The following is a 23,829-nucleotide window of genomic DNA, read 5'->3' as shown; positions in this document are numbered from 1 at the left end:
TTTTTTAAAAAAATGGTACCTACTTTTCAGGGTACTAAGCTACACACATTTTGCCTTGAGCACTTAACACAGTGGCTCATACTTGCCTCTTCTCACCTTTATTCATTGGACAACGAAGGTATAAACAAACTACTGGCCAAAATACACAGAATTGAAGCCCTTGACAGTGACCCAGTGGACACTCAGGGGCTTCCATCCCGGTCACTTCAAGCTCCCCATATACAGAGTTCCAAGCTCATGGAGCCCCCACATCTTTTAGCTAGAGGGGTCCTTATTCTAATGTTATCTAAACTGCATTTTATCTTTGTACCCTCTATGAAAAGGGGGCCTTTGCTAAAGAAGCCTCAGTGTCAACATCAACCAGATAGCAGGACAGGATTTAAGCTTCTTGGGAAGATGGCTTTTAGAAACACTCATGGTTCTTTACTCAAGGGATAGGCTAATTACAAATCAATCAGTATTTCCTGAAGCCCTGCTTAGGTGCAGTGCTGAGCACAGTGCAGTGCTGAGATTCAAGAGATGAGCCCCTCCTGCCCCCGCTCCCATGGAGATTGCTGTCTAGCTGGGGAGAGAAGTGGGTGTGCAAGGAAAAGTTAGAGGGCATGGGAGACCAGGGTAGGAACGGGGGAGGGCAGTGTGTATGGACATGGGAAACTGAAGAGAGGTATGAAACAGCTCCTAACTCAAACAGGAGGGCCAGGAGCTCTACCTGCCTCCACCGGGGCCACTGGGCAGGCTTTGAGGGTTCCAGTCTTCTGTGGGTCCTCTTGGCTGTGCACCCATCCTGTGAGTCTCTGACTATGGGCACAGCGGTACAGCCTGCACCCCACCTGTGCCTTCCTCCTCCCCAGCCCAGCAGTGCACTGGCTGCCCACTTTTCCCAGAGGGACTTATCAGAATGGATAATAATGAATAATGAATAATGAGCACTGGTTTTAAACTTCTTTGTGAGGCCACACTTTTCAAAGGCAGAAGGCAGATGGTAGTGGATTGAGGGGCCATAAGTACTGAGGATGTGGCGGTAGCAAGTTTTCTTGAAGGCTGGCCGAGAAGAAAAGGAGAGAGGCTGGGTGGCAGCTGGAGGGGAATAGAGGGCCATGGGAGAGCTGGTTTAGGACGGGCGCAGCTCAGGAAGGCTCATAGGCTGGCAGAGCTGGCAGAGAGAGTGGGCAATTTGTGGTATGATGGTCCCTAAATGGTGGGTAGCAATGAGCTCCAGCTCACAGAAGGAGAATCCATTCCTGCCAGACAGGAGGGACACCTCTGAGTCAGAAAAGGAGCGAAGGTGGAAGGGGGAAAGGTGAGTTGTCAGGTAGGGTTGGGAAGTTGAAGCCCTTTCACATGTGCGGCCCTGATTTTCTCAGGGAGGCAAGGAGGTGAGGTTGTCTGCTGGTAGGAAACGGCTGGAGGTTTGGAGCCGTTGCTGAGGAGGTGAGAGATGGAGCTGACCAAGGACAAATCCAAGAGTATCAAGTGGTTTGGGGCCCACCGCAGTTGGTGACTACAGATGGGGTTTTCCAAGATGGCGCAGTAGAAGGATGGCATGTTGACGAGCAGCTGGGCTGGTTGACCATCTAGTCCAGCTGGATAGGGAAGCAAGTTAAGTCAACCAAGGAGGGAATATTGGGAGAAACTGCAAGGATCAGGGTCGTGGAGGTCTCTAAAGTTGAAGAAGTGTTGACGGGAAAGTGAGGGCCTGAGCTCCCAGAAATATAGCAGGTGGCCACAGAGAGGGTGATGCATTGGTGGCATCAATAAATGGTGGGTGATGGTGAAGCCTGGAGTGAGGTCATGAGCAAGCGTGCTCAAGAGGAGGGAGATAAGAACCAGTAGAGTTGAGGGCAGGCACAGAGAGGCCAGTGTGTTGGGTGAACCTTATGTGTGTTTGTTGACGTCACCGAGGATGGCAGCAAGGGTGGGGTGGAGATAACTGAGTCAGGTGCCAAAGTCTTTCTTCTGTGAATGTGGAGGCATGGCAGTAGGTCAGAGGATGACAACATCGTGGAGGCCTCAAAGGTCCAGGGGTCTACATAGGGGCACCTGTGAGGGTGGCTTCCAGGTAGGGCCTCGCTTGGAACCAGACAGCTCAATTTCCCCGGGTGTGAGTAACTGAATGGAAGGAAGTGATATAAGTTCAGTCAGTTTTCACGTGGGGACAAGAGAAAGAAGAAGGGAGGTGGGCAGGAAGGAGGGACTTTCTTCCTTTCTGCATTGAGGGCTTGGACACATTGGAGTCCCTGCTGATCCCCTTCTTCTCATTCACCTCCCACAGCTGGCTGTGACCACAAGGTAACGTCCACCAGTGGCACCATCACCAGCCCCAACTGGCCCGACAAGTACCCCAGCAAAAAGGAATGTACCTGGGCTGTCTTGAGTACCCCTGGGCACCGGGTTAAGCTGGTAAGGTGCCCACTCCCCAGCCTATATGGGTACCCTGCTCCCCCATGCCATGCGGCCATCACCTATTTCCTGTTAGTTCCAAAGGCCTGGGTCACTCAGAGGCACTGCCCCCGAGCAGTGCAGGGTGCAGGCTGATGCCTGGCTCAGCCCATAGGACGGCCATCCTGTGAGAACCCCAGTCTGGTTTGACAGTGGCCCTTCCCCAGTGTACATTGGTGATGTCCCTGCCACCACCCCATTCCTGGGCACTCCCTCACGGCCACCCACTAGCAAGTGTCTACTCCCCAGTGTCTGCGAGCTTCAGTTGGGAGGCCTGGGATTGGGGCCACCTGTTCCCCACCCCACACACATTCCTCACTGTCTCTCCTCCCCCGTGTCCCCCAGACCTTCTTGGAGATGGACATCGAGTCCCAACCTGAGTGCGCCTATGACCACCTGGAGGTGTACGATGGCCGTGATGCTAAGGCCCCCATCCTGGGCCGCTTCTGTGGGAGCAAGAAGCCAGAGCCAGTCGTGGCCACAGGCAGCCGCATGTTCCTACGTTTCTACTCTGACAACTCGGTCCAGAGGAAGGGCTTCCAGGCATCCCACTCCACAGGTGAGGCCACCTCTGGCCAGGGTGCTGGGCAAACAGGCCCTCATGCCAGGATTTGTTCTGGAGGCATCTGCTGATCCTGGTCTCAAAGGCAGACCCGGCTCCATGGAGGCTTACAAAGAGCTTGTGAAGGCTCAGACCCACCACGCCTGTGGGCTGACTGGAGAGACAGTGTGTGCTGAGGGCTAGGCAGAGGAACAGAGAGGGAGTCTCCTGGTCAACAGTGGGGAGGTCCTGATTAGGGGCTGTGAAGGTGGTCCTTCAGAAGACAGTGACGACAAAGGATAGGGATCCCAGAGGTGGGGAGGGAATCCCCAGAGTCCCGAGTGCTAGGATCCTTGCAGCCGTCGACCCCCATCCTAACCCCCCCAAATTCACTCGTTCATTCAGTGTATACATATTTACTAACATGTAACATGTATGAGGCAGCATTCTAAGTGCGGGTCACAAAATGAACAAAGCAGATGAACATGTGAGTTCTTGAGGGTCTTACTTTGCATTCATTTGTTCGTTTATTTAACAACCGTTTACTGAGCTCTGGCCCTATGTGTGAAGGCTCTCCGGGCACAGGGCTATATGTCAGGCCTGAGCCCTTCATCCTGCCTAGGAGTGAGACAGGATGTACACAGATAATTACAGCAGGAGACAAATGTGATAAGGGCCTTGTTCTGGGTATGACTGGTGGGGTCATTCTAACAGGGGGAGGAGCCCAAGGACAGCTCTGACTGTACACAGGTGACCCCAAATCACTTGGTTTGGCCTGAGCAATGTGTACATGAGGCCAACAGTGAAGAAGGAACGTGCAATTGCAGAGAAACGCTGGAGGCGAGTCCTGGGAGGCCTGGAATGTCCAACCAAGGGTGTCAGATGGGGGCTTCTCTTGGGTCTCCAGCCACCTACTCGGGAGTCCCCTGAACTGATGGGTCCACAACCTCCCTTCCCTACTTTTGACTCAGTCCCTGCCTCAGGCCCTCTCCCCCACCCCCACCAATCCAGGAGGTGTGAGTACCAGGTGTCCTAGAGGCTGGAGGGCATGGGGAAGAGGATGGCCGCTGCATGCTTGCTTTTCCCCTCCCAGCTTAGGGTCACAGACTGGAGGCCCGGAACTCCATCTGGCCCTCATACCTGCTTTGTTTGGCCCACAATGTGTTTTTTAAAAATGTGAGCCAACATTTAAAAATCAGGAATTTCCGCATAAATCTAGAGATACATCTTCTCAAGAATGGAAGCTCTGGCAGCCTAGGGCCCACATTTTTCCATGACGGCCATCAGCTGGAGCAAATTAGCAGTGTCTTCTTTTGACAAGCATGCTGTCCCCAGTGCCTCCGCTCTGACCTGCCCCCACCCTTATGCATCTCATGCCTCCATGGGCCTCGGTCCAGAGGCAGAGCAGCAGCGCATGCATTCGGGGCCAAATCCTTGGCCGGTTCCAGACCCAGCCCCCACTAGCCACATGGCCTCTCCCTGGGCCTCCAGCCAGTAGGGCCGGCGTGGTGAGGTGCAAGGCCTGCTCACAGCCCCACTCAGGAAGTGCTAGCCCACCTTGTCTCTGCAGAGTGTGGAGGCCAGGTGCGAGCTGAGGTGAAGTCCAAGGACCTTTACTCCCACGCCCAGTTTGGCGACAACAACTACCCCGGGGGCGTGGACTGCGAGTGGGTCATCGTGGCAGAGGAAGGCTACGGCGTGGAGCTCGTCTTCCAGACCTTTGAGGTGGAAGAGGAGACCGATTGCGGTTATGACTACATGGAACTCTTTGATGGCTATGACAGCACAGCCCCCAGACTGGGGCGCTACTGCGGCTCAGGGGTAAGGCTCCCCAGGACCCCCAATCCAGAGACTCAGTGCCAACCCAGTCCCTCTGCAGGCATGAGGGGCTGGCGTGGGTGGCAGCACATGCCTGGCCATTAGCTGGAGCTGGGTGGCTGCTCACAGAGGTCTGCCATGCCCTGGGCCATCCCCACCCAGGAAACCTAGTGCTTTAGGGGCAACACAGAGGTTCCTGCAGCCTCTGAGATAGGCCCTGCTCTGACCCAAGCTCAGCACCAGTTTGGTCAGGCATCCGTATGTACTCACTACCTCATGCACATACCCAGACATGTCATCTCCCTCGCCTCAGCCTCACAGCCCTGCGCTAAGCAGCCTGGGTACCCCGGGAAGGGTGAAACTCTCTGGAGTTGCAGCTATCTGCTGGACCCAGCGTGTGGCAAATCTCCCTTTAGGAGCAGAGCTTCAGCCTCCGTTGAATGGCAAGGGCTGGGCAGGGTGAAAGGTGGGAAACAGAGCACACAGCCCCCTTGCCTGCCTGACTCAGTGGCTCTTAGTGGCTTGGAGTCCCTTAGCTACCAAGCTGGCAACCCCCCCCCCACTTTGCCCTTTGTAACTCCCTTGGTCTGGTACATGTGGGGTGTCCCAGGTGGCTTCTTCCATAGGCTTCCGTCAGGAGCCAACAGTAGGGGACCTGGGGAAGGAACCCAGTCCTGTCAAAGCTTCCTGGTATGGTTGCTGGAAATGTCCCCAAGGTTTTCAAAAATGATTCTTTCTATGCCTTGAAGGCCAGGGCATCTGTGAACTGATGCTCTATGGAAGCTGTCACTCGGAAGGCCTGCTCACAGAGGTGACGACGGGCTTGCAGAGGCCTAGAAAGGGGTGTCCCCTGGAGCTGACTATGGCCAGAACTGGGGGGAAGGTGGGAGGGAGGATGGCCAAGTCCAGGTCTGGGGCACCCAGCCATCCCATCTTTCAGAGATGGCTGGCTGTGAGAGCAAGAAGGCAGCCACTCAGAGAACCTGCTCCCTTTGCAGGACCCTTCACAACGGTCCTCATGTGCCCCTCCTCCAGCCCTTCTAGGCTTGGAGACCAGATAGTGTTTGGTCCTATTTGCCTTCGAGGAAAGTGAAGCCCCCAAGAGGCAGTGCCTTGCCTAAACTTCACAACCAACTACTTAGTAGCAGAGCCGGGTCTGACTCTGGACTAAGACAAGCTCCTGTGCCTCCTGCTTTCTGCCCTCCTCCAGGTGTCCCATTAAACTCCCCCTGAAAGAGTCTTCCTCCTGCGTCCAGGGGCTGAGGGATCTGGTGAACATCAAAGCCTCCCACCTTCCTTAGAGCAGGGCACCCTGGGGATGAAACACAGCAGCCCATGCCCTGTCCTCAGCCTCATGCCCATCCCTTTCCTCTGTCAGCCTCCGGAGGAGGTGTACTCAGCAGGAGACTCTGTGCTGGTGAGATTCCATTCTGATGACACCATCACCAAAAAAGGCTTCCACCTACGCTACACCAGCACCAAGTTTCAGGACACTCTACACAGCCGGAAGTGACCACTGCCCTCACATGTCAGTGGGGACGTGAGGCCTGCTGTCCTTGGTCACTTGGACTGGACAGTGGGGGCGAGCAGAAGGTGGGCACCCCATCCCTGCCACCGGGACCTGCAGGGCCGATGGTCCAGGTGAGGCTGTCCTCAGGAGGTGAGGACTTGGACTATTTCATGAGCCACTTCCCCAGATCCCTTCCTCCCTTGCCCCCAGCAGAGCGAGGGACCAGGGCCAGGGAGCCAGAGCTTTCACTGAGACACTTGAAGTGGCCATTCCTCTGTGGGGCCGGCCGGCGGGGAGGGTCTGTCAGCGGGACCCACCCGCCTTCCCTATCCTTCTCCGTGTGCTGGATTGTGTATTGCCAGTGTGTATCTTCATTGTAATATACATGCCCCAGCCTCATTTGGTTTTACTTTAAGCCCCCACTTCTGCTATTTCCTGGGGCATGAGTTTCTGTACGGGTCCCACAGGAGCCACAGTGGGGAGATGCAGGGGAGGGGTGGGGAACAAGACAGGGCTTCTCTCAGGCCCAGTGGCTGGTCAGCCACACCAGGGCATCCCAGCCAATAAACCGAAAGTATTACAGCCAGTATCCTGTGCCAGATACTGTCTGGGACACGGTGGGAGGGGGCAGGGGCTTCTTGTTCCAGATGTGCAGGCTTGCTGTGTCTGGAGTGGCCCGCAGCCAGGACACCTGGCCTCACTGGCTGCCCTTCCTCCCTTCTATTTCAGGACACCTTTGGGTGTGATTTCACACTTGGGCACACACAAACATAGCCGCCTCGCACACTTCAGCCTGCGGACGCACTGCATACACACACTTCATATAGCCCTCCCACACAACGGGAGGGGTGGAACATTCTGTAAAAGGCCATTTGGTGGGGAGGAAGGAGGTCTATAAAAGGATAGGCGTGTGTTGTCCATCTGGGTTTTCTGTCTCTGTCTGGGGGAGGGGTGGGTGGTCTGCGAGGGTGTCCAGCTAGGGGAGCTCACCAGGAGCCAGAAAACTGGCATCAGCCAGAGCTGGCCCCAGGGCCTACCTTCCTGAATGTCAGACATCGAGTGCTGGCCCCCATGAGTCCTTCTCTCAGGGAGACAAGAGCCAGACGCTGAGCAAACATTCCAGCTCTTGCCCGCTCTCCCAAGGCAACCCAAGCCTGTGTCTTGTCTGGTTTCCTCCTTCCTGCCATTGCCTCCTCCCTCCCAGCCAGCAGGGAGGCTCGGACCTGTCTCCCCGTAGATGCCAGGAAGGGAGAAACCACATTCCTGCTCCTTTCCTTCAAAGGAGCCTCTCTCTCCCTTTTCTCTGCATGGATCTCACAGGGAAAGAAAGTCAAGAGAGGACCCAGGTTCTTACACCTGTGCTGGCCACGCCCAGAGTCCCAAGAGACCTGGCAGCCTGCTCCAAGCCCCCAGGCTCCCCGAGAGCCTTCAGTGGCACTTCTACTATAGCAGGGGCAGGTATTGTGCCAGATGTTGTCGGGACCATGTGGGGGGACCCACATCCAGTGAGCTCTATGGCATGGTGCACACCCCATATTAACCCTTTAAGCAGAAAGCAGTAGTGGAAACCAAACACGTTGCTGATGTCTATGCAGAACCCTCTCCTTCCAGGAAGCCAACCTGCTCCCACGGTCAGGCTGCAGCCCTGTCTTCTGGTCCTGATGGCAGCTGAGGCCGTGAAGCCCTGAGAAGAAGTAAGCGATGGCCAGAGGGGTTTCTCCTTAAGGCTCTAGGGAGGTCACAAGCTCTGTCACACACTCCCCTCCATGTCTCCATCGCCTCTGATTAGGGTACTCAGGCCATGAGCAGAATGGCAAGGCTCTCAAACCATTGGAGATGCCTGGGCATCTCACTGAGACACTTTGCCAACCAACTTGGCATCAGCTCCTCCAATATCAGATTTGTAGTCAGCGGTCACAGCTCTCCGCACCGGCCCTCCAGGTTTGTCTGAAGCTCAGAGGACCACACTCCCAGTTCACAAGCCACATGTCCAAAAGGAGCCAGGATTAACCCAATCCAGACTGCGGGGCTTCAGCCCACAGAAAGTACCCATCCTCCACCCCAAACAAGGCCCCTGTGAACAAACACCACAGCCGGAAACAGCTCAGCATCGTCCCGCGCAGCGGTCCCAGGCAACTGTCTCAAGGCCATCATCACTATAGACATGGACCTCTCTAATGACTCAGGGACCGGGCTGCGGAGCCCCCACAGTCTTCCCTGGGCCCATCTTCAGAGGCTGCCACCTGGTGGTGGAGCCTGCTTAGGAGCTGGCTGCAGGCCATTGATACATATTCCAGAACTTAATTAATGTGTTCTCAGGGCCCAGCCCACCCTCACCCTCTGGCTTCTTTAGGTTCTAAACTAAACCAATTCCAGTGCAGCCGCCCCTCAACTCAGGTGACTGCATGTCAAAGGAAACCATCCTTACTCCAACTGTCTCCAAGCCCCTGAGGTCCCCATGGGTCCCCCTGGATCCTAAATTCATGGCTGGCAGTGAAAGATGGATCTGCCCTAGACTGTGCTCTCAACCCTGGTAATCAGCTTGAGATAACTAGGTTGAGATTACCACATACCCCAGAGCTTCCGGCTCCTCCGTCCGGGAGCACCTCTCTAGCCCTGGGAGGACAGCATGACAGCACTGGTCTGGCAATCAAGAGACTTGACTCTGCTGTGCTTTGCCCCGTGACGTTGGCCAGCTGCCCCTCCCTGGGCCTCTGTTCCCTAAGCCTGTCTGTCATCTTCCCCTAGCAGTCCTTCCTGCCACAAAGAGAAAACCCAGCGTCCAGTCTCCAGGCGGCCAGAAGGCTGAGATGGGGGCTTGCAGGGCCAAGTGTTGGCTCTACTGTAGAAGAAGGAAAATTGATGCCCTGCACTGCTCATCACTCCTTTTTCTCTCCATTTCCCTTCCCTTCCTCTTAATGCCAAATGCTCCTCAGTCACAAAAAGATCAGAAGCTTGAACGCAAACTTAACCACTTTTGAACACAGGCTCTCCCATGGGAGTGCTGTGTGTCCCTGGGTGAGTAATTTCACCATTCTGAGCCTTGGTTTCTTCATCTAGACACATGGGATGGTGACACCTCACAGGGTTTCAAGGAAGGAATGAGATAACCTTTGAAGAGAACCTGTCCCAGGGCTGGGCAAACAGAAGGGAGGCTCTCCAGAAATTGGCCTCCTTTTCCTTTTCCCCACCAGACAACTTTCCAGTTTCTGGACAACTTTCTTCCTATGCTCAAAAGGAAACTTCTGGGTACACGAGTTTCCAGTCGGGCATCAGGCGCTTAGCATAGAACTACTCCTGCCAGAGGGGACAATGCTGACCGCACAGCAAGGCGGGGCTTGTGAAGCAGGGGACGTATTTCTGGCTGGCTGGTAGTCTTTCTGGGCACCTCCCAAGTCACACCCTGTGCTTGACTGTCCCTACACATGGGGCTGACTCCTGAAACCGTGAAAAGATGTGCTGTTCCAGTTTGCAAAAATAGTAGTGCCTGACGTGGGGCGTGGGGGGAGAGGGCAGCCAGATGTTTACCCAGAGATCCACGAGGCCCCCAACCCAGCTTTCTGCTGACCAGTCTGCTTCTCCTGCTCCAGCCCCCTCCCAGCCCGATGCCCTCCCCTCCCTCATCCCAGGAACATCTGGTTCTAATCTCCTGCAGATGCTGTGGCCAAGCTGTTTTATGGCCAATCACCTCAGCTCAGCTTCCTGAAGGCCTCTCTCCATTTTGGGGGAATAGTCCCTTCTTGTCCCTCTCCTTGGGACCCCAGCCATCTCCTTTACTAACATGGAGAAAAGACATATACCAAAGCCAGATGACACTGTAGGGGGCACCTCCCCTCCCACTACCTTGTGTAGGGGGGGCCCTATCATCCATCCAGGATTCGAAGAAAGATGCTGGCACAGGAGGAAAGGAGGCAAGGAAGTGTGGGTGTCGGGGGGGCACAGGTGGAGAGAGAGATGGGAGCATTAGTGTATGTGGCCATGTATATGTGTTGGCTGTGTGTGTGTGTTGGTACCTGCACAGCAGAAAACCCCACCCGTAACTCAGAGATGTCCCTTGGCAGTCACCACCTCATTTTTCCCTCCCTACCGGCACTGGATCAGGGCGAACTCAGGGTCCTGTGCTGTACAGTGGCAGCTGCAGTACAAGGTTGCCCCTCACCTTGCAGCTCTCTGTGGTCACTAAGGCTGTGTCTTCTAAATCCAGCCCAGGGAAGATGTGTGTGAGTGTGTGTGTGTGTGTGTGTGTGTGTGTGTGTGTCCATACCGACATCTCTCCTACCAGAGGGACACAGGCCAGAAGGAACTCGAGGGCAGACTCCGATAGATACCTTGACCCAGTTTAGTCTGATGGGCGCCTCGAGCAGCCAGGGTGGGCGTGTGCCAGAAAGCGGCCATCTGGAGAGGAGACCGGAGGAGCAGGCTCTCCAGAGGAAACCTGCCTGCCCCACCCCATCCACCCCATCTCAGCTGGCTGCCTTCATCCCCACTAAGGCGACACTGGGAGTCAATCTCTCCTCCGAAGAAAACCACAAGGATTCTGAAAAGGAAGACTGAAGCTTGTGTCTTTGGAGGACTCTGAAAACCCCTCAGCTGGTGCTGGGGGTGGGGGGTAGGGGGATAGAAGCATGGACCCTGGTGGTCACTCACTGTCCTGGGAATTCTGGACTCCAGCGGCTGCCCAAACCCCTTCAAGTCAGCCTCCTGGGCCATTTGTGACTCCACATCCCCCCCTGGTGTTATTCAGGAACTAGGCACCTCCTTGGAAGAGATGATAGGAGACCCTTGGGAGAGTCACTGTCTGAGAAGGGTCCTGCCGTGTCTTACTGTCTCACGTGGACCTGGCACACACTAGGGGACACAGGGCAGTGAAATGGGAAAATTCCAGCTTCTGGCCACTGTGACCTACTGACTGTAAGACATGGGCAAACCTTGTAACTTCTTTGTGCCTCAATTTCGTCTGTTAAATGGGAATAGGGCACAAGGCCATTGTGAAGATTAAACAAGCTGATGTGTGAAAGAACCTGGAGTAATGCCCGGCACATAGTAGGTCCTCAGGAAGTGGTCCTTTGCCCTTCAACTTTCCTTCCTTGCCCCAGGAGGCTGTGCTCAAGCTCTGGGTGACACACGTTCATTGACCCTAAGCCAGGCAATGTCAGGGAAGTGACTCTAATTTTTCTGGAGCTTTTCCACTCCAGAAGACGATCATTTTCATTTGTCTACAATGATAGATGTAGAGGTGACAGATCTGTAAACGAGGAAACCTGCTGGAGAGGGGACACAGGCTCTGGAGGAAGGAAAGTCAGTGGCGTCTGGGTCTGATGCTGCAGTGGGAAGGGCTCCAAATGGGGGGGCTTGGGGACCTTGGCTAAGCTTCCGGATTTCTACAGGTTTTTCCTTAAGAGGTCTGTTTCCCCTTCGGCAAAGTGCAGAGTAGGCCCAAATGACTTCCGCAGTCCCTTCCGAGCTGGAGATGTGGCTCTGCTTCCTGAGCCCCATCTCCCACAGCAAGACTTGGAACACTGTTAAAAACAATTCTGGGCGGCCCATCCTGGGGGCCATCCCTACGTGAGCTCCTCTGTGATTATACAACTTACCCACTTGCCCTCCCAGAGCCCAAGGAGAGGCGGAGCTCTCAGGCCATGGTGGTTTATTGATGCACAATGCAAGCACAGCACAGGCGGGCAGGCCCCAGCCAGGGGCAGACACCAGGCCAGGGGAGGGCAGCGAGCCACCCCCACAGCAACGTTGCCAGCAGAGGGGGAAAGGGCCTGGGGGCCCATGTCCTCTTCTCCACGCATTTCCCAGGCCCCCCCAGGCCTGAACCACTCCACTCCCTGTGGCTACAGAAGAGGCGACCAGCTGTCCCACTTGCCCCTAACTGAGAGATGGCCTTGTTGGCCTGCTGGCTCCTTCTGTCCTTCATCACAGAAACCTGGCTGTCCTTGTGGAGGCTGCTCTCCTGCCTGACATCACCTTCATCATCTCCCGATAGCTAGTTGCCTCCATCAACACCTCTCCCCATCACCCCACCTGGTCTGCTTGTCTCGGGGTCCACCCTCACCACTCTCACGACCTGTCCAAAAGTACGAAATAGGTAAAAACGCTGTTAGGCCTGGGAAAGTCTTCAACCAGAGTTCCCTAGGGAAGGGGCTCTCTGCCAATGGGCTTGAGAAAGGGGGTGGCGAGGACAGTGCCAGTGGGCAGGGGCACAAGGTGGGGTGGTAGGGAAGCCACAGTCCAGATCACGAACAGCACAGTGCAGTCACGGCACCATGGCAGAGACAGCAAGGAAAGGGCACAGCCAGGTGGGTCCAGGGCTCTGCAGGAAAGCCCTTGGGTCTAGTTCCATACTACGTCCCCTCAGGGCGGGAGGCAGCCCACCCCTGCCCAAGGAAGGTGTCGTTCTGGGTCTCAGGGTCTCTTTCCCCCTCCTCGACCCCAGTGGCTGCCATTCCAGGCCCCCGTGCTCTGAGCAAGGGAGCAAGTCCACTGGGGTCTAGACCATCTCCAGATAGATGAAACCAAACATTTCAACAGCTTGGATGCCCCAAAGCCAAGAGGAAAAAGAGGGCCTCTTTCTGAGTGCAGGTGACAAGAAGGGGGGACAACTCCCCATGCAGGAGGAGGTGCTTTGGGTCAGGAGCAGCTGGGGTCACAGCAGTGCAGGAGTCTATTTATAGAGGGAAGGGGCCAAACCTGGCGTGGGAAGCCCCCAGGCCCCGCTGAGTGGGCAGGGTCATCCTGTGGTGGACCTGAGTGGGGTGGGTGGGGCTAAGGAAGAGCACCCCACAGTTCTGTGTCACCTCTGGAGGCAGGCAAGCTACACATGGACTTGGGCCTGGAAGGCCCGGAAGGCCTAAAGTCTCCATGAGATGGAGGCCTGGGGTAAAGCAAGAAACAGCAGGACCGGGAAACCGGAGGAAAGGGGAAGTCTCCAGACATCCAACCCCCCACCAAGCTACAGAGGCTAAGAGCCTTTCCAGGTCTACCAGGCCTACGAAGGGAACCACCCTCTGCTGCCTCTAATGCCAAGGAGTGGGGAGGGGGAGACCAAAGGCATGGAGGGAGCAGGGGGGTAGGCGAGAGAAAGCCAGCTCCCCGAACCTATGCCACCCATTGCGCCCTGCCTGTCCTCTCTCCCTAGCCCCCCAGCTCCCCAGGAGTTCCTAGCGGCCCACACTGATATTGCAGGTCTTGCAGCTGGGGTCTTTCTTGGCATCGGCAGTGGACAGACTCATGAGTTGGTGGCCACTGATCTCTCCCAGGGTGCCCAGGGACAGGTCGACGGGCTCCGTGTAGATGACCTCCAGGATGAGATCCTGGGCGTGGCGGAAGACCAGCTCCCCATCCTCCACACTACAGGTCAGGAACTTGTTGCAAGCAATGTCCAGGAGGGGCAGGCGGTCTCGGCAGAAGCGGTCCCCCAGGGAGCCCTTGGGGGCCAGAACCAGGATGGCGTAGTGGTAGGCTGTGTACATACAGTAGAAGTCTGCAAAGTAGAGGTTGGTGCTGGGGTTGAAGAGGCGCTGGGCGGGAATCTGGAAGCGCCAGCGGCCGTAGGGAGAGTCCTGAGGGGGCTGGCCTGTGTTGAACTCTGTGTTGCAACTGAAGAAGACTCCGTGGAGCATGCCGCTGGTCGGGGAACCATGGCTGCCGCTGTTGTCCTTCAAGTAGGGCTTCAGCATGTTCCCACAATGGGTCCTACCCACCCCGGGAAAATGCCAAAGGAAAGAGAAAATGCCACTGGTTAGCTGGTCAGAGGCTTGGCTGCTGTGTGTGATGAAAAGGGAGCCAGCCCAGCCTCTGGCTCTCCCATCAACCACGGCCTCCACCAGTCACAAATAGAACATTCCAGAATGTGAGAGCAGGGAGGGCCCTGGAGATGGGCTGTTCCAGCCCACTCCTTCACAGAGGAGAGGTCTGAACCTGCTATTCCCCCGCATAAAACCCTTTGATGGAGCTTGAATGAAAAGCAAAGCCATCACGATCTGGTCTTTCTGGCTCCATCTCCTACCACCTCCACACCCACAGGTGACATCCTCCAGCCACATGGGAACCCCACCCAGCTTTTTCTTGCCTTTGTGCCTTTGCATTGCTCTTCCCTCTGCCTGCATTGCCCTTCCCCCCTTTCACCAACTGGCCTGGCAAACTTCTAATCATGCCTTCAAGGCCCAGCACAGGTGTCTCCTCCTCCCTAAAACATTCCAGGAGCAACAGGTACTTTCAATTCAACAAAATGTTGACTACAGAACACTGAATTTTATTCCGTGAGCACACACACTTACTATCTTCCATCTGTGGCTACTGTCTCCTGATAGACTCGGAGATTTTCAGGAGACTCTGTTTTTATTCCTGGCACACAGGGGTGCTCTCTCTTTCTTGCTTTCTGGTAGAGGAACCCAAACCGGGCACCACTCATCTCACTTCCTGTCTCCTTTAGTACAAACACCAAAACCCACACCGAGGCCTCTGCTGCCCGGAGAAGGGTCGAAATGCCTGCCCCTGCTGATGCAATTGATAAAGACAGCACTGGTAGTGGCTTGCCCTGGCCCAGCCTTCCACGGACGTGGACTTGAAGCAGTGTTTGCAGGCCTGGGGGGGATGGGAAGCCTCTGGGTCCAGCCTCACTTTTGCCCGGTCCTGGCTGTCTTAAGTAACTAATGACTTGTTAGTGCTCTGGGCCTCAAACTCCCTATATGTATGCTGAGGGTTTGGGATGAAATCGTCCATTGGATCGAGCATTTTTAGATGTGGAACCCCTCTCTTTTTTTCCCCAAAGGAAATTACATACAGGCGGGCCATGAGCAATAAAATTGAGGCTGCTTGGGTTCAGTGATAGGTGTGGGGTCCACCAAGCCCCATCCTTCCATTTCCTGGACAATGCCTCAGCACCACCCTAAGGGCTGCCTGAGGCGTGCCCTGGAGCCTCCAGGCTCCCCAGCACACTGTGTGAAGTCCATGACCCTTCATGCTCAGAATCTGCTCCTACTTTGTGGCCCCCTCATCACCTCCTCTTTGGACCCGGGGCTTGAACTGCAGACATAACTGCTGACCTGCCACATTAGAACCCAGTGACAGGAACTGCTCCCAAGAAGGATCCCACCCAAGACCTCACTCACCCAGGCCTGGTTGTACGGTGCCCCCGGCAGCCTCATTCTGAGTGCCCTCTCCTTCCTGGAGCCCAATGCCAGGCCACCAGCCTCCCAATTACCCACCCATCCAGAGCCAGCCTGGAATGAGAGAGGGCATGGCGACTCACTGCAGAGGTCTGGAGACTGACCGGCTTGGGGTGACATCAGACAGCCTGGACTGCTGAGGTAGAGCAGGGGACGGAGGAGGGACCTGGTGGGCCATGCAGGGCTTTGCTCACCTGGCATGCTGGAAGTACTCCTTGTGATGGTTGCGGTAGAAGACAGAGAAGCGCAGCATACGGCCTGCGATCTGCTCAGCCTTCTCCTGCAGCTGTGCCAGGTGCTCCTTGGCATAATCTGCAAGAGTGCAGGTGGGTGAGCCGAGAGAGCAGTTGGGGACTGCAGCCCCTCCCCCATTCCCGGCACTGCGAGCATCAGCCCGCATCAGCCCACGTCTGTGCTCAGACAGGCAGGGGACACCAAAGAGTCACAGCACCTTGGACCACATGGAAATGGGCCAGCCAGATGCTGTCTGTGTCCTCAGAGCCTGAGGCTCAGGACTCTGCGTCAGACAAGCGCAGGGCTGTCCAGTTATGCAATCATGATGGGCTCCAGGGGCTCTAATCCCAGGCCACCTTCGTGTGAAAGGAGGACCAGCAGGCAAAAGAAGGGCCAAGAAAGGGAAATTTGCAGTCCTTTAGAGACAGCCCCTCAAACCCAGTAAGTAGGACGCTGCGTGCACCACTACATGGAAGCCAGTTGTTATTATAAGTGGGGGTTCATGGAGAACCTGTGGAGAACTGGGGTGAATGTTTAGATAGACCATGTCTGGGGCATGACTCCACTTCAGCATCCCAGGAAAAGCATAGACGCCTGGAAACAGGGTAGTGAAACTGGACCCTCCCAGGGGCCAGGGCCAGAGGCCAGAGCCCAGGGGCCCAGGCAGGGCTGCTGCTAGCCTAGACAGCGCCTTTATACAAATTAGGAAAAGATCCCCTTTCCTCTTTGTTCATGCAGCCCTGGCCAGGGTGCTGGGTTTGGCAAGAAGAGCGTGGTCTGGACTGCAGCCATCCCCAGCTCCCCTGTTTGAATTAAACTCCTACACATGGAATTCTGGGGTAAACCAAGAGGCTTTCCCCACAAGAAGTGGGAGCACCTCCAGAGAGTGGGGTTTGCAGCCGAGCTAAGAGAAAGCATCACTCAAACCAGAAGGGCAGCGCAAGGAGATGAGGCACAGACCTTGGCAGAGGGTGGAGCCAACAGCATCATAGGCCCAGGGCTAAGAATGTCCCCTGCCCCTTCCTTGTGACAGACAGAGATCTGGGGCAAGTCTCACCATGGACACCAAAAGAATTGAATATTGTGGGGCAGATCCTGGGTCATCAGTAACCAAGTACATTTGAGCCTGGTGGTTGTTCATGCTGGAATTTGCAAGCTCAGTTCTGCTAAGAGAGTTTGGGGGACCACTGACTAAGGATCATCTCCCCAGGTTAAGCGGAGGTTCAAAACAAGTAAACTGTGATTGTTCCACAAAGCTTCCATCGACCGATGATCGATAAACAAAATGCAGTTTAGCCACAGTATGCAATATTATTCCACCTTAAGAAGGAAGAAAATTCTGATACATGCGACGACATGAATGAACCTTGAGGACATGACGCTAAGTGAACAACCCAATCACAGAAGGACAAATACTGCGTGATTCCTCTCACAGTATCTGAGGTACCAAGAGTGGTCACATGGGCACGAAGCGTGGTCCCATTTAGAGACAGAAAGAGGAACGGTGGTTGCAGGGGCTGGGGTGAGACGAGAGGCACAGCTGTTATTTAATGCGCATAGAGTTTCAGTTTGGGAAGATGGAAAATTCTGGAGATCAAGTGCATCCCAATGTGAATGGACTTTACACCACTGAAATGTCCACTTAAAAATGGTTAAGATGGTAACTTTTGTGCTACGTGTATTTTACCACGATTCCAAAAAAAAAAAAAATCTGCTTGCCCCAAGCCAGAAAAGTGACTCCATCTCTTTATGGAAGTAGTATTGCCACCGTGATAAGCTGTATTCACATCTGCCTCCTGCCTCAGGCTACAGGCTTTGGCAGGGCAGGGGCCTGTCTCATCCACCTGTGTCTCCCTGATGGTCTGCACCTGGTGCTCGTATACAGCAGATGGTCATGGGGTTTGTTGGGTTAAAACGAAGCCCCCTCCTGACCATAACTAAACCGGATGTGCCAAAGCAACAGGACAACAGGGCCTCACCCCCAGTGCAGAACTCGACTGTCTCACTCCAGCCGGACACCAGGTACTCCCCGTCGCTCTGCTTCACGGCAGTCTGCACTGCTACGCTGTATTCCGTGCGGGGGCTCAGGAACCAGTGGCCTCTCACTGTCATGGGCAGGGGCACAGCTTTGGCCACAAGCTTGGTGGGGACATCCTGAGACATGGGGTGCAGACAGAGAGCCAAGAGTCAAACTGGGGGTCATGCTCAATCTTGGCATTCCCTCAGACCTCCATCCCCAGATGGTCCCATGCCTCCTGAGGAGGGCCAGAGTCTCAAGGATTCGATGACTCAGTGCCCTGGTCACTGTTTTCCTGCAGAAGCAAGCAGTGGCCTTTGGGAAGGCCATATAGCCATTCCCCAGCCTCCACCCCTCCTTCATCTCTGATGTCGGTTCTTTTGGGAATTGAGGAGAAAGGCCACTGGGGTGGAGGCTTGCAAAGTTGAGGGTGGCGAGACTTCCGAGATCTCCATTTTCGAGGGAGACTTCGAGAGCTCAGCACACTGCAGTGCCGTCTCCACGGCAACGGCCAATGCTGAGAAGCCAGGGAGAAAAGAAAAATATGCCTTATTCTTTGGGGGGGAGGGTTAAGGGGGTGGTGTTGAACATTCACGTCACCGTGGCAACTGGCCTGCCAAAAGACACCCAGATGGGGAGGGGAGAGCCAATTCCAAAGAGAGGGTGAGTAACCCACATGATGCCGTCGTCGTGGGAACCAGCTCCTTCCCACCTCACTCTCTTCTCTGCCTCTCTGCCAGCTTAGGAGATGGGAGCCTTCCTTCCTCCCACCCACCCCCACAGCAGCTTTAACCCAGGGAAAGGACACCCCAGCCAGGGGGTACTCTCTCACATTCCTTTTCTAAACCCAGCAAACAGGCCAGAGGGCCAGGGGCAGAGAGGATCACAGGAGCCTGTGGGAGATCTCTGAGGACCCACCAGAGGGCCCCACCCCAGCCCACGGTTCATGTTGCCCACCCAGTCAACAATTAGGTTGCTTGCTGAGTCAGGGGCCATGCCCAGGTGCGATGTCATGGCCCCACCTCGGGGTTTCTCACTTGTCCAAAGGGCCCTCCCCCACACATGATGCTGATCACGGTGTTCGTTGTATAGTGGGCCCTGAACCAAACACCACACAAATGTTACCTCCCAGAAGCTTCTCACAAGCCTACGGGGGTGCTGGCATTATCATTATTCCCCTTTTACCAGAGAAGGAACTCAGGCTCAGAGAGGTTAAATAACTCTCCCAAGTTTACACCGTAAGAAGAGCCTGGATTGGAATCAGGCCTCTCCAAACCCATCACTAGCGCCTCCAGGCCCTGGGTTATCCTGCCTCCTTCAAGAGCAGGTGTGAGGAAGAGGCGCTCCAGGCTCCCTCACTCACCCGGTGCTTGAACTTGTTGGAGTTCTTATTCTCCTTCTTGTTGAGGTCGATGAAGTAATGGGTGACCCTCTCCAGGTCGCTGTTCTCCATGGCCCAGGAGATGCGGAAGGAATCACAGGTGATGTTATTGACCTCAATGCTGTGGGGTGTGGACAGTAGCTCCATGTTCCCCTCTGGTTGTGTTCCTGTGGGGACTGAGGGGAGAGGCAGAATCAGCACCACCCTCCCCGCCACAGAGTTTTCTGGAACATCTTCCTCCCAACATCCCTTGCGAGGTGGACATTTGAGGACCCATGGATGGCACCTACCTCATCTTGTCTGATGGAAAGATAGCACAGGGAAGACTAAAGGGGGGACTGAAGGTGAGATGGGGTGTCCCCCCACAGGGGCTTCTTGGCTCTCCTTGGAGGGGTCTGCAGAGCAGAAGGCACCTGACAGGTGGCAGAGGCAGTGGGAATGCTGCAAACGCCAGGCAGGACAGATTTGCAACAGATGGAGCCGAGGAGGGGGCTCTCCGCCAGCAGGCGTTAAAACAGAAAGGGGTGGGGGTGGAGAGAACAGTGTGAGGCGTAGGAGAGACAGGAAGCACCCACTGAGGAGATGGCTTTGAGGGTGCAGGCAGGCAGAGGGCAGCAGCAGCCAAAAGGCCAACGGTGCCAGAGGGGGTGCCAGGGCTCTGGAACTCAGGCCTCCCCTACTCTCTGGGGTGACTCAGCAGAGGTCACCACGACACAGGGCTGGGAGTTCTTGGATCCACGTGGTGGTGGCAGAACAGCACAAGCCACAGCCCTTCTCCCACCCATAACTTTTCTATCATCACTCTCCTTTTCAGCGCATCCTCAGTTATTTGACTCCTTGAAATAGTTTTACCTTTGACATCTATTATAGGCTGACTATGTGCTAATAATTTCACAAACATCATCTCGTGCAAGCTCGCAATAGTAGGCACTATTATTATCCCCATTTTACAGATGTGGTAACTGAGGTTTGGGGTACTAAGATGCCAACGGTCACACAGCTAGAAAAAGATTTGAACTCAGTCTGTCTGACTCTGGAGCCCAAACTCTTTGTCATTAAGCTAAGGTTGTATCTACTTGTGTAAGCATGTGTGTGTCCCATGTGTCACGTGTGTGGCATGTGTGTATGAATAGGTGCACATTGTTTTACCACTATTTATTTTTCCTCCTTCTATCCTTTTCTTTTAAGCAATGGCATTTTCTCTACCCTCCCCCTCTCACTCCTTCGATTCTTCCTCTGGCTGCTCTCCCAGGTGTAAAAGGACCACACCACCATCACTCTCACCTGTGCTTATCTGGGAAGCGCTGACTCTGGCCCTGACTTTGGCCTGGCTCACTGGAGCTTTGGGGAGCAGGCTGGGGAAGTGAGAAGGGCTAAGAAGGACTGTCTCTGGGACGAGAGCATGAGTGTGGGCTGGACTTTCTCCTGGGGCATCTGCTTAGTACCCATTCAAGCTCATGCCTCCCAGTTCTTCCTCAAACCCAGTCCCAGCACACCACAGGTTTCTGGAGTATCAGCTTCTTTTCACCTTTCCCTCTTCCTCTCCTCTCCTTGCCCAGGCGCTGCTAAGGGTGAGGGTACCTTGTGCCATCAAAAGCAGGTACATCTATTTATAGCTTCCAGAAGATCCAACCCACACTTTCCTGTCAATTAAGCCTGTTTCAGAGCCTGGCACCTCTAAATTAACTCGTGGGCTGCCTGGGTGGCAGGCACAGGGTGAAGAACTTGCCCCAGAATGTCACCTGCATCCTTGTTTCATTTTAGCTTCTCACCCACAAGCATATGCCTGCCTGTTGTGAGGTTCGGTTACACGCCAATGGCTTCGTGCAAGGGAATCCTGTGGTAAATAAGCATGATGGTGCTACCGGATTCATGCCAAAACAAAATAGAATAGGATTGGGTGTCTAGAAACAACTATACTCTAATAAACCAGTTTGTAATTCACAGGGACAGGTATGGAACAGTGGGGAGTTGCTGTCCCCCGTGTTCCCAGTGATGAGCTCCCCAAGGAAACACACGTGACCCCCCCACACACACATGCACCCATGCACCCCAGCACAGCCACCTCCCATCTACATGGAATGCAGTCCACGCCCACCCTATGGGTGGGCACCTGTTCCTGCCTCAGTCTCCCACAGACAGAATAGCCCTGGTGATGGTATCTCCAGGACCTGGCTCATCCTTGCCCCCGTACAGTTCTAGGAGAGCCCAGACTACTGCCCATGTGAGCTTGGGAGAGTTGCCGTGAGTGACAGTGGGAGAAAAGTGAAGCCGGGTGGGCATGAACCCCAGTTCTCCAAGCCCAGGTGACTGGGGAAGGGCAGGGTGTGAGGGACAGGTTGAGACAACACCTGAGAAACACCCACACTCCCGTGCGAATCCACCCCGACACAAGCATTCACACACCCACACGCAGGCGAGCGCATGTGCGTGCACACATACATGTATGCACCAAGCATGCCCACCCACCTCTTCCACCCACAGGCTTCACACACCTACCTCCTCGGACATTCTCACTCCCACACACTCACCTACGCACTCAGGTGCCTTCTGTCGCCCTTCACATTCTAAGAATGTCCCGCAATTTTCCCTCCACAAGCTGTCAGACCCACGCAGACCCACGCATGTGCATGTCCACAGGCTCCGCACACACATATACATGTACACCTTCTCACGAGCCATATTTGGGGGGAAAAGGAAGCCACAGGAACCAACATGCATGCATGCCACCTCCACAGAAGGCAGGCACCCCATACGCCTGCTTGCACACCCTTGTACGTTCACACATGTGTAACCTCTGCCCATATTCGCTCTCAAGTCTTCTCCAGGCTCAAAAACACAGACTTTGAAAATGTGTTTGTTTCTGGCTACACTCTGCCATCCCCGAGCCTTCACATGCCAACAGGTTTGCACACCCACGCGGCTTTGCCCACCGACAGGGGCTTCTGCCCACACTCTCCACCTACCTACCACCTTCTGCTCCAGAGTCACATCTTCCCACATAGAAACCCTCTGTCAACATGTACTCCCCCATGCTTGACAAGCGATATGGCCACCCCATAAATATACTGTTTTGCACTGTCCCTACCTACATGCACCCACGGGCTACTCAGATAAGTGATCCCCCACACATGTACCGCACATATCCAAGAAACATATGTTCTTAGACGTGCCACACAGCAGTCAAAACCCACACAGGAGCCTAAGTTTATGCAGACAGAACTATCTACGCAAGCAAACCTCCAGTCTTCTCAAAAGCATGCATACACTGTGCCCACACTGAAACCCATTGCCCACGTCCACTCAGAAAAGCTACTGCATGCCAGAGGAAAAGCTGCCCCCCGCCCCACTGTCCCTTTTGGCATTGTTGACTGCAGCAGACTGGTCACGGGGTGACTAACTATGGTGCCCTGGGGACCGGATCCAGCTGTTAGCCGTTGGCCAAGGGCCTGGGGGAAAAGGGACAAGGTCATGAGCCCTGGCAATCCAGGTCGGCACCGCAGGCAGTGGCAGGACCCCGGTGCCCCCCAGCTCCTAGCCCCTAACCACCCGAGTCCCTCTCGGGATTGACAGCAGGACACTCTGGGAGAGGAAGGGCACTCACCTGGCTCCAATGGGCTCTGCAGAGGAAGACCTGGAAGGGAGGAAAAGGAGAGACCTCTGTGTGGATGGGCTCCCCAGGCAGAGAGGCAGCGGCCAGATGCCTGGGTCACAGGCAGCAGTGCTCACTGGCTTCTCTCGCTCCTCTCACAGCTGCCAAGGAGGCTTCTTCCATGCCCCGCAGGCAGCCCCTGCCTGGTCCGCAGCGCGCTGCTGCCCCCAGAGAGGTGATGTTTCCAGCCGAGCGCAAGGAGAGGCAAGAGCAAAATCAAAGCGGCGTGGAGGAGAGAGAGGCAGAGAAGGCGAGAAGGAACAGGAGAGCCAGACTGAATCTGGCTCCACCAATGGGATCAGTGGCTGCCCAGCGTCAGGTGACAATAAGCAAGCTTGGTCCCTGTTCGCCCGGGCTGGTGGGAGGGAGAAAGGGTAGAGGGTCTGGAAGGGAGCTATGCTGATGTCCTTGGAGACAGTGGCGGTGGCTGTCCCCTTTCCTGGTTCTTCCAGGAAACATGCCCTCAGCATAAATCCTTCCGACACACCCCTACTTGGAAGTCTCTCACTTGAATGCAGCCCCCAAACTTTAGGATGATGGGAGAGGGGTGGAGCCTAGCTCAGGGGCTCAGGAGCCTGAAGGAAAGATTCCAATGGGGGAAGGGGGTGGCTGGGAAGGGACAGGATCCAGATGGGAGCTGGTGTGTGGGGAGGGGGTCTGTCTTAGTCAGGATTCTCTCCTCAGGGCCTTTTGCTGATTTCTGGCTCCATTTTCTTACCAACTCTATCAAGAGATATCAGACCTCAGCCCCAGGAACCCTCTGGCTGTTTACGTGCCTTCAGGGAAAAGGACTAACGAGAGGGAGAGAGAGAGAGAGAGAGAGAGAGAGAGAGAGAGAGAGAGAGAGAGAGAGAGAGAGAGAGAGAGAGAGAGAAGTTGTGGGGTTTCAAACGGTGTGCAGAGGCGAGAACGTGGGAGTGAGAGGTACTCACAGAGCTTGGAGTGTTTGCATCCCAGCCAACCATCTGAGCTCACAGGAGCCAAGGCCTGAACACTTCGGCCAGAGAGAGTACTTACTCTCTTATCTGCAGGAGGCTTTTCTACCCTCAAGAAATGAGATC

At 55.1% G+C, this 23,829-nt stretch overlaps 2 protein-coding genes across 8 annotated transcripts in view; one reads left to right on the top strand and one right to left on the bottom strand.

Moving 5' to 3' along the window:
- Positions 1-7,225, top strand: part of BMP1 (bone morphogenetic protein 1) — a 38,155-nt gene extending 30,930 nt beyond the window's left edge. For 4 of the 6 annotated variants that reach the window (XM_081075912.1, XM_081075911.1, XM_081075913.1 and 1 more), the window contains 4 exons: positions 2,273-2,400; positions 2,785-2,998; positions 4,551-4,801; positions 6,177-7,225. In XM_081075912.1, the coding sequence (XP_080932038.1) occupies positions 2,273-2,400; positions 2,785-2,998; positions 4,551-4,801; positions 6,177-6,311 (728 nt within the window). In that variant the 3' untranslated portion in view covers positions 6,312-7,225. The remainder of the gene's footprint in view (positions 1-2,272; positions 2,401-2,784; positions 2,999-4,550; positions 4,802-6,176) is intronic. The other 2 variants (XR_013995072.1, XR_013995073.1) reach the window with 2 other exon arrangements.
- Positions 7,226-11,938: 4,713 nt separating this feature from the next.
- On the bottom strand, positions 11,939-23,245 carry PHYHIP (phytanoyl-CoA 2-hydroxylase interacting protein). Of its 2 annotated transcripts, none has more exons than XM_081075667.1 (5): positions 22,721-23,245; positions 19,099-19,292; positions 17,698-17,872; positions 15,679-15,796; positions 11,939-14,009 (listed from the first exon to the last, which is right to left on the bottom strand). In XM_081075667.1, exons 2-5 carry the CDS (start codon positions 19,261-19,263, stop codon positions 13,475-13,477), a joined length of 993 nt encoding a protein of 330 aa, XP_080931793.1. In that variant the 5' UTR covers positions 19,264-19,292; positions 22,721-23,245; the 3' UTR covers positions 11,939-13,474. The 2 variants fall into 2 exon arrangements, with proteins under 2 accessions (XP_080931793.1, XP_080931794.1); XM_081075668.1 differs by lacking the exon at positions 22,721-23,245 and adding an exon at positions 19,407-19,530.
- Positions 23,246-23,829: the final 584 nt, after the last annotated feature.

This window comes from Rhinolophus hipposideros (assembly GCF_964194185.1).
Source record: "Rhinolophus hipposideros genome assembly, chromosome: 16".
Taxonomy (NCBI): Eukaryota; Metazoa; Chordata; class Mammalia; order Chiroptera; family Rhinolophidae; genus Rhinolophus; species Rhinolophus hipposideros.
Note: the sequence above shows the minus strand (reverse complement) of the source record. Positions and strands in the feature narration are given on the sequence as shown.

Coding starts and splice junctions, on each gene's coding strand:
- PHYHIP (XM_081075667.1), bottom strand. CDS start 19,263: ATGGAGCTACTGTCCACACCCCACAGCATTGAGGTCAATAACATCACC. Junction 15,797..17,697: donor AGTCGAGTTCTGCACTGGGG/GTGAGGCCCTGT, acceptor GCACTCTTGCAG/ATTATGCCAAGGAGCACCTG. Junction 14,010..15,678: donor GAGTACTTCCAGCATGCCAG/GTGAGCAAAGCC, acceptor CGGGGTGGGTAG/GACCCATTGTGGGAACATGC.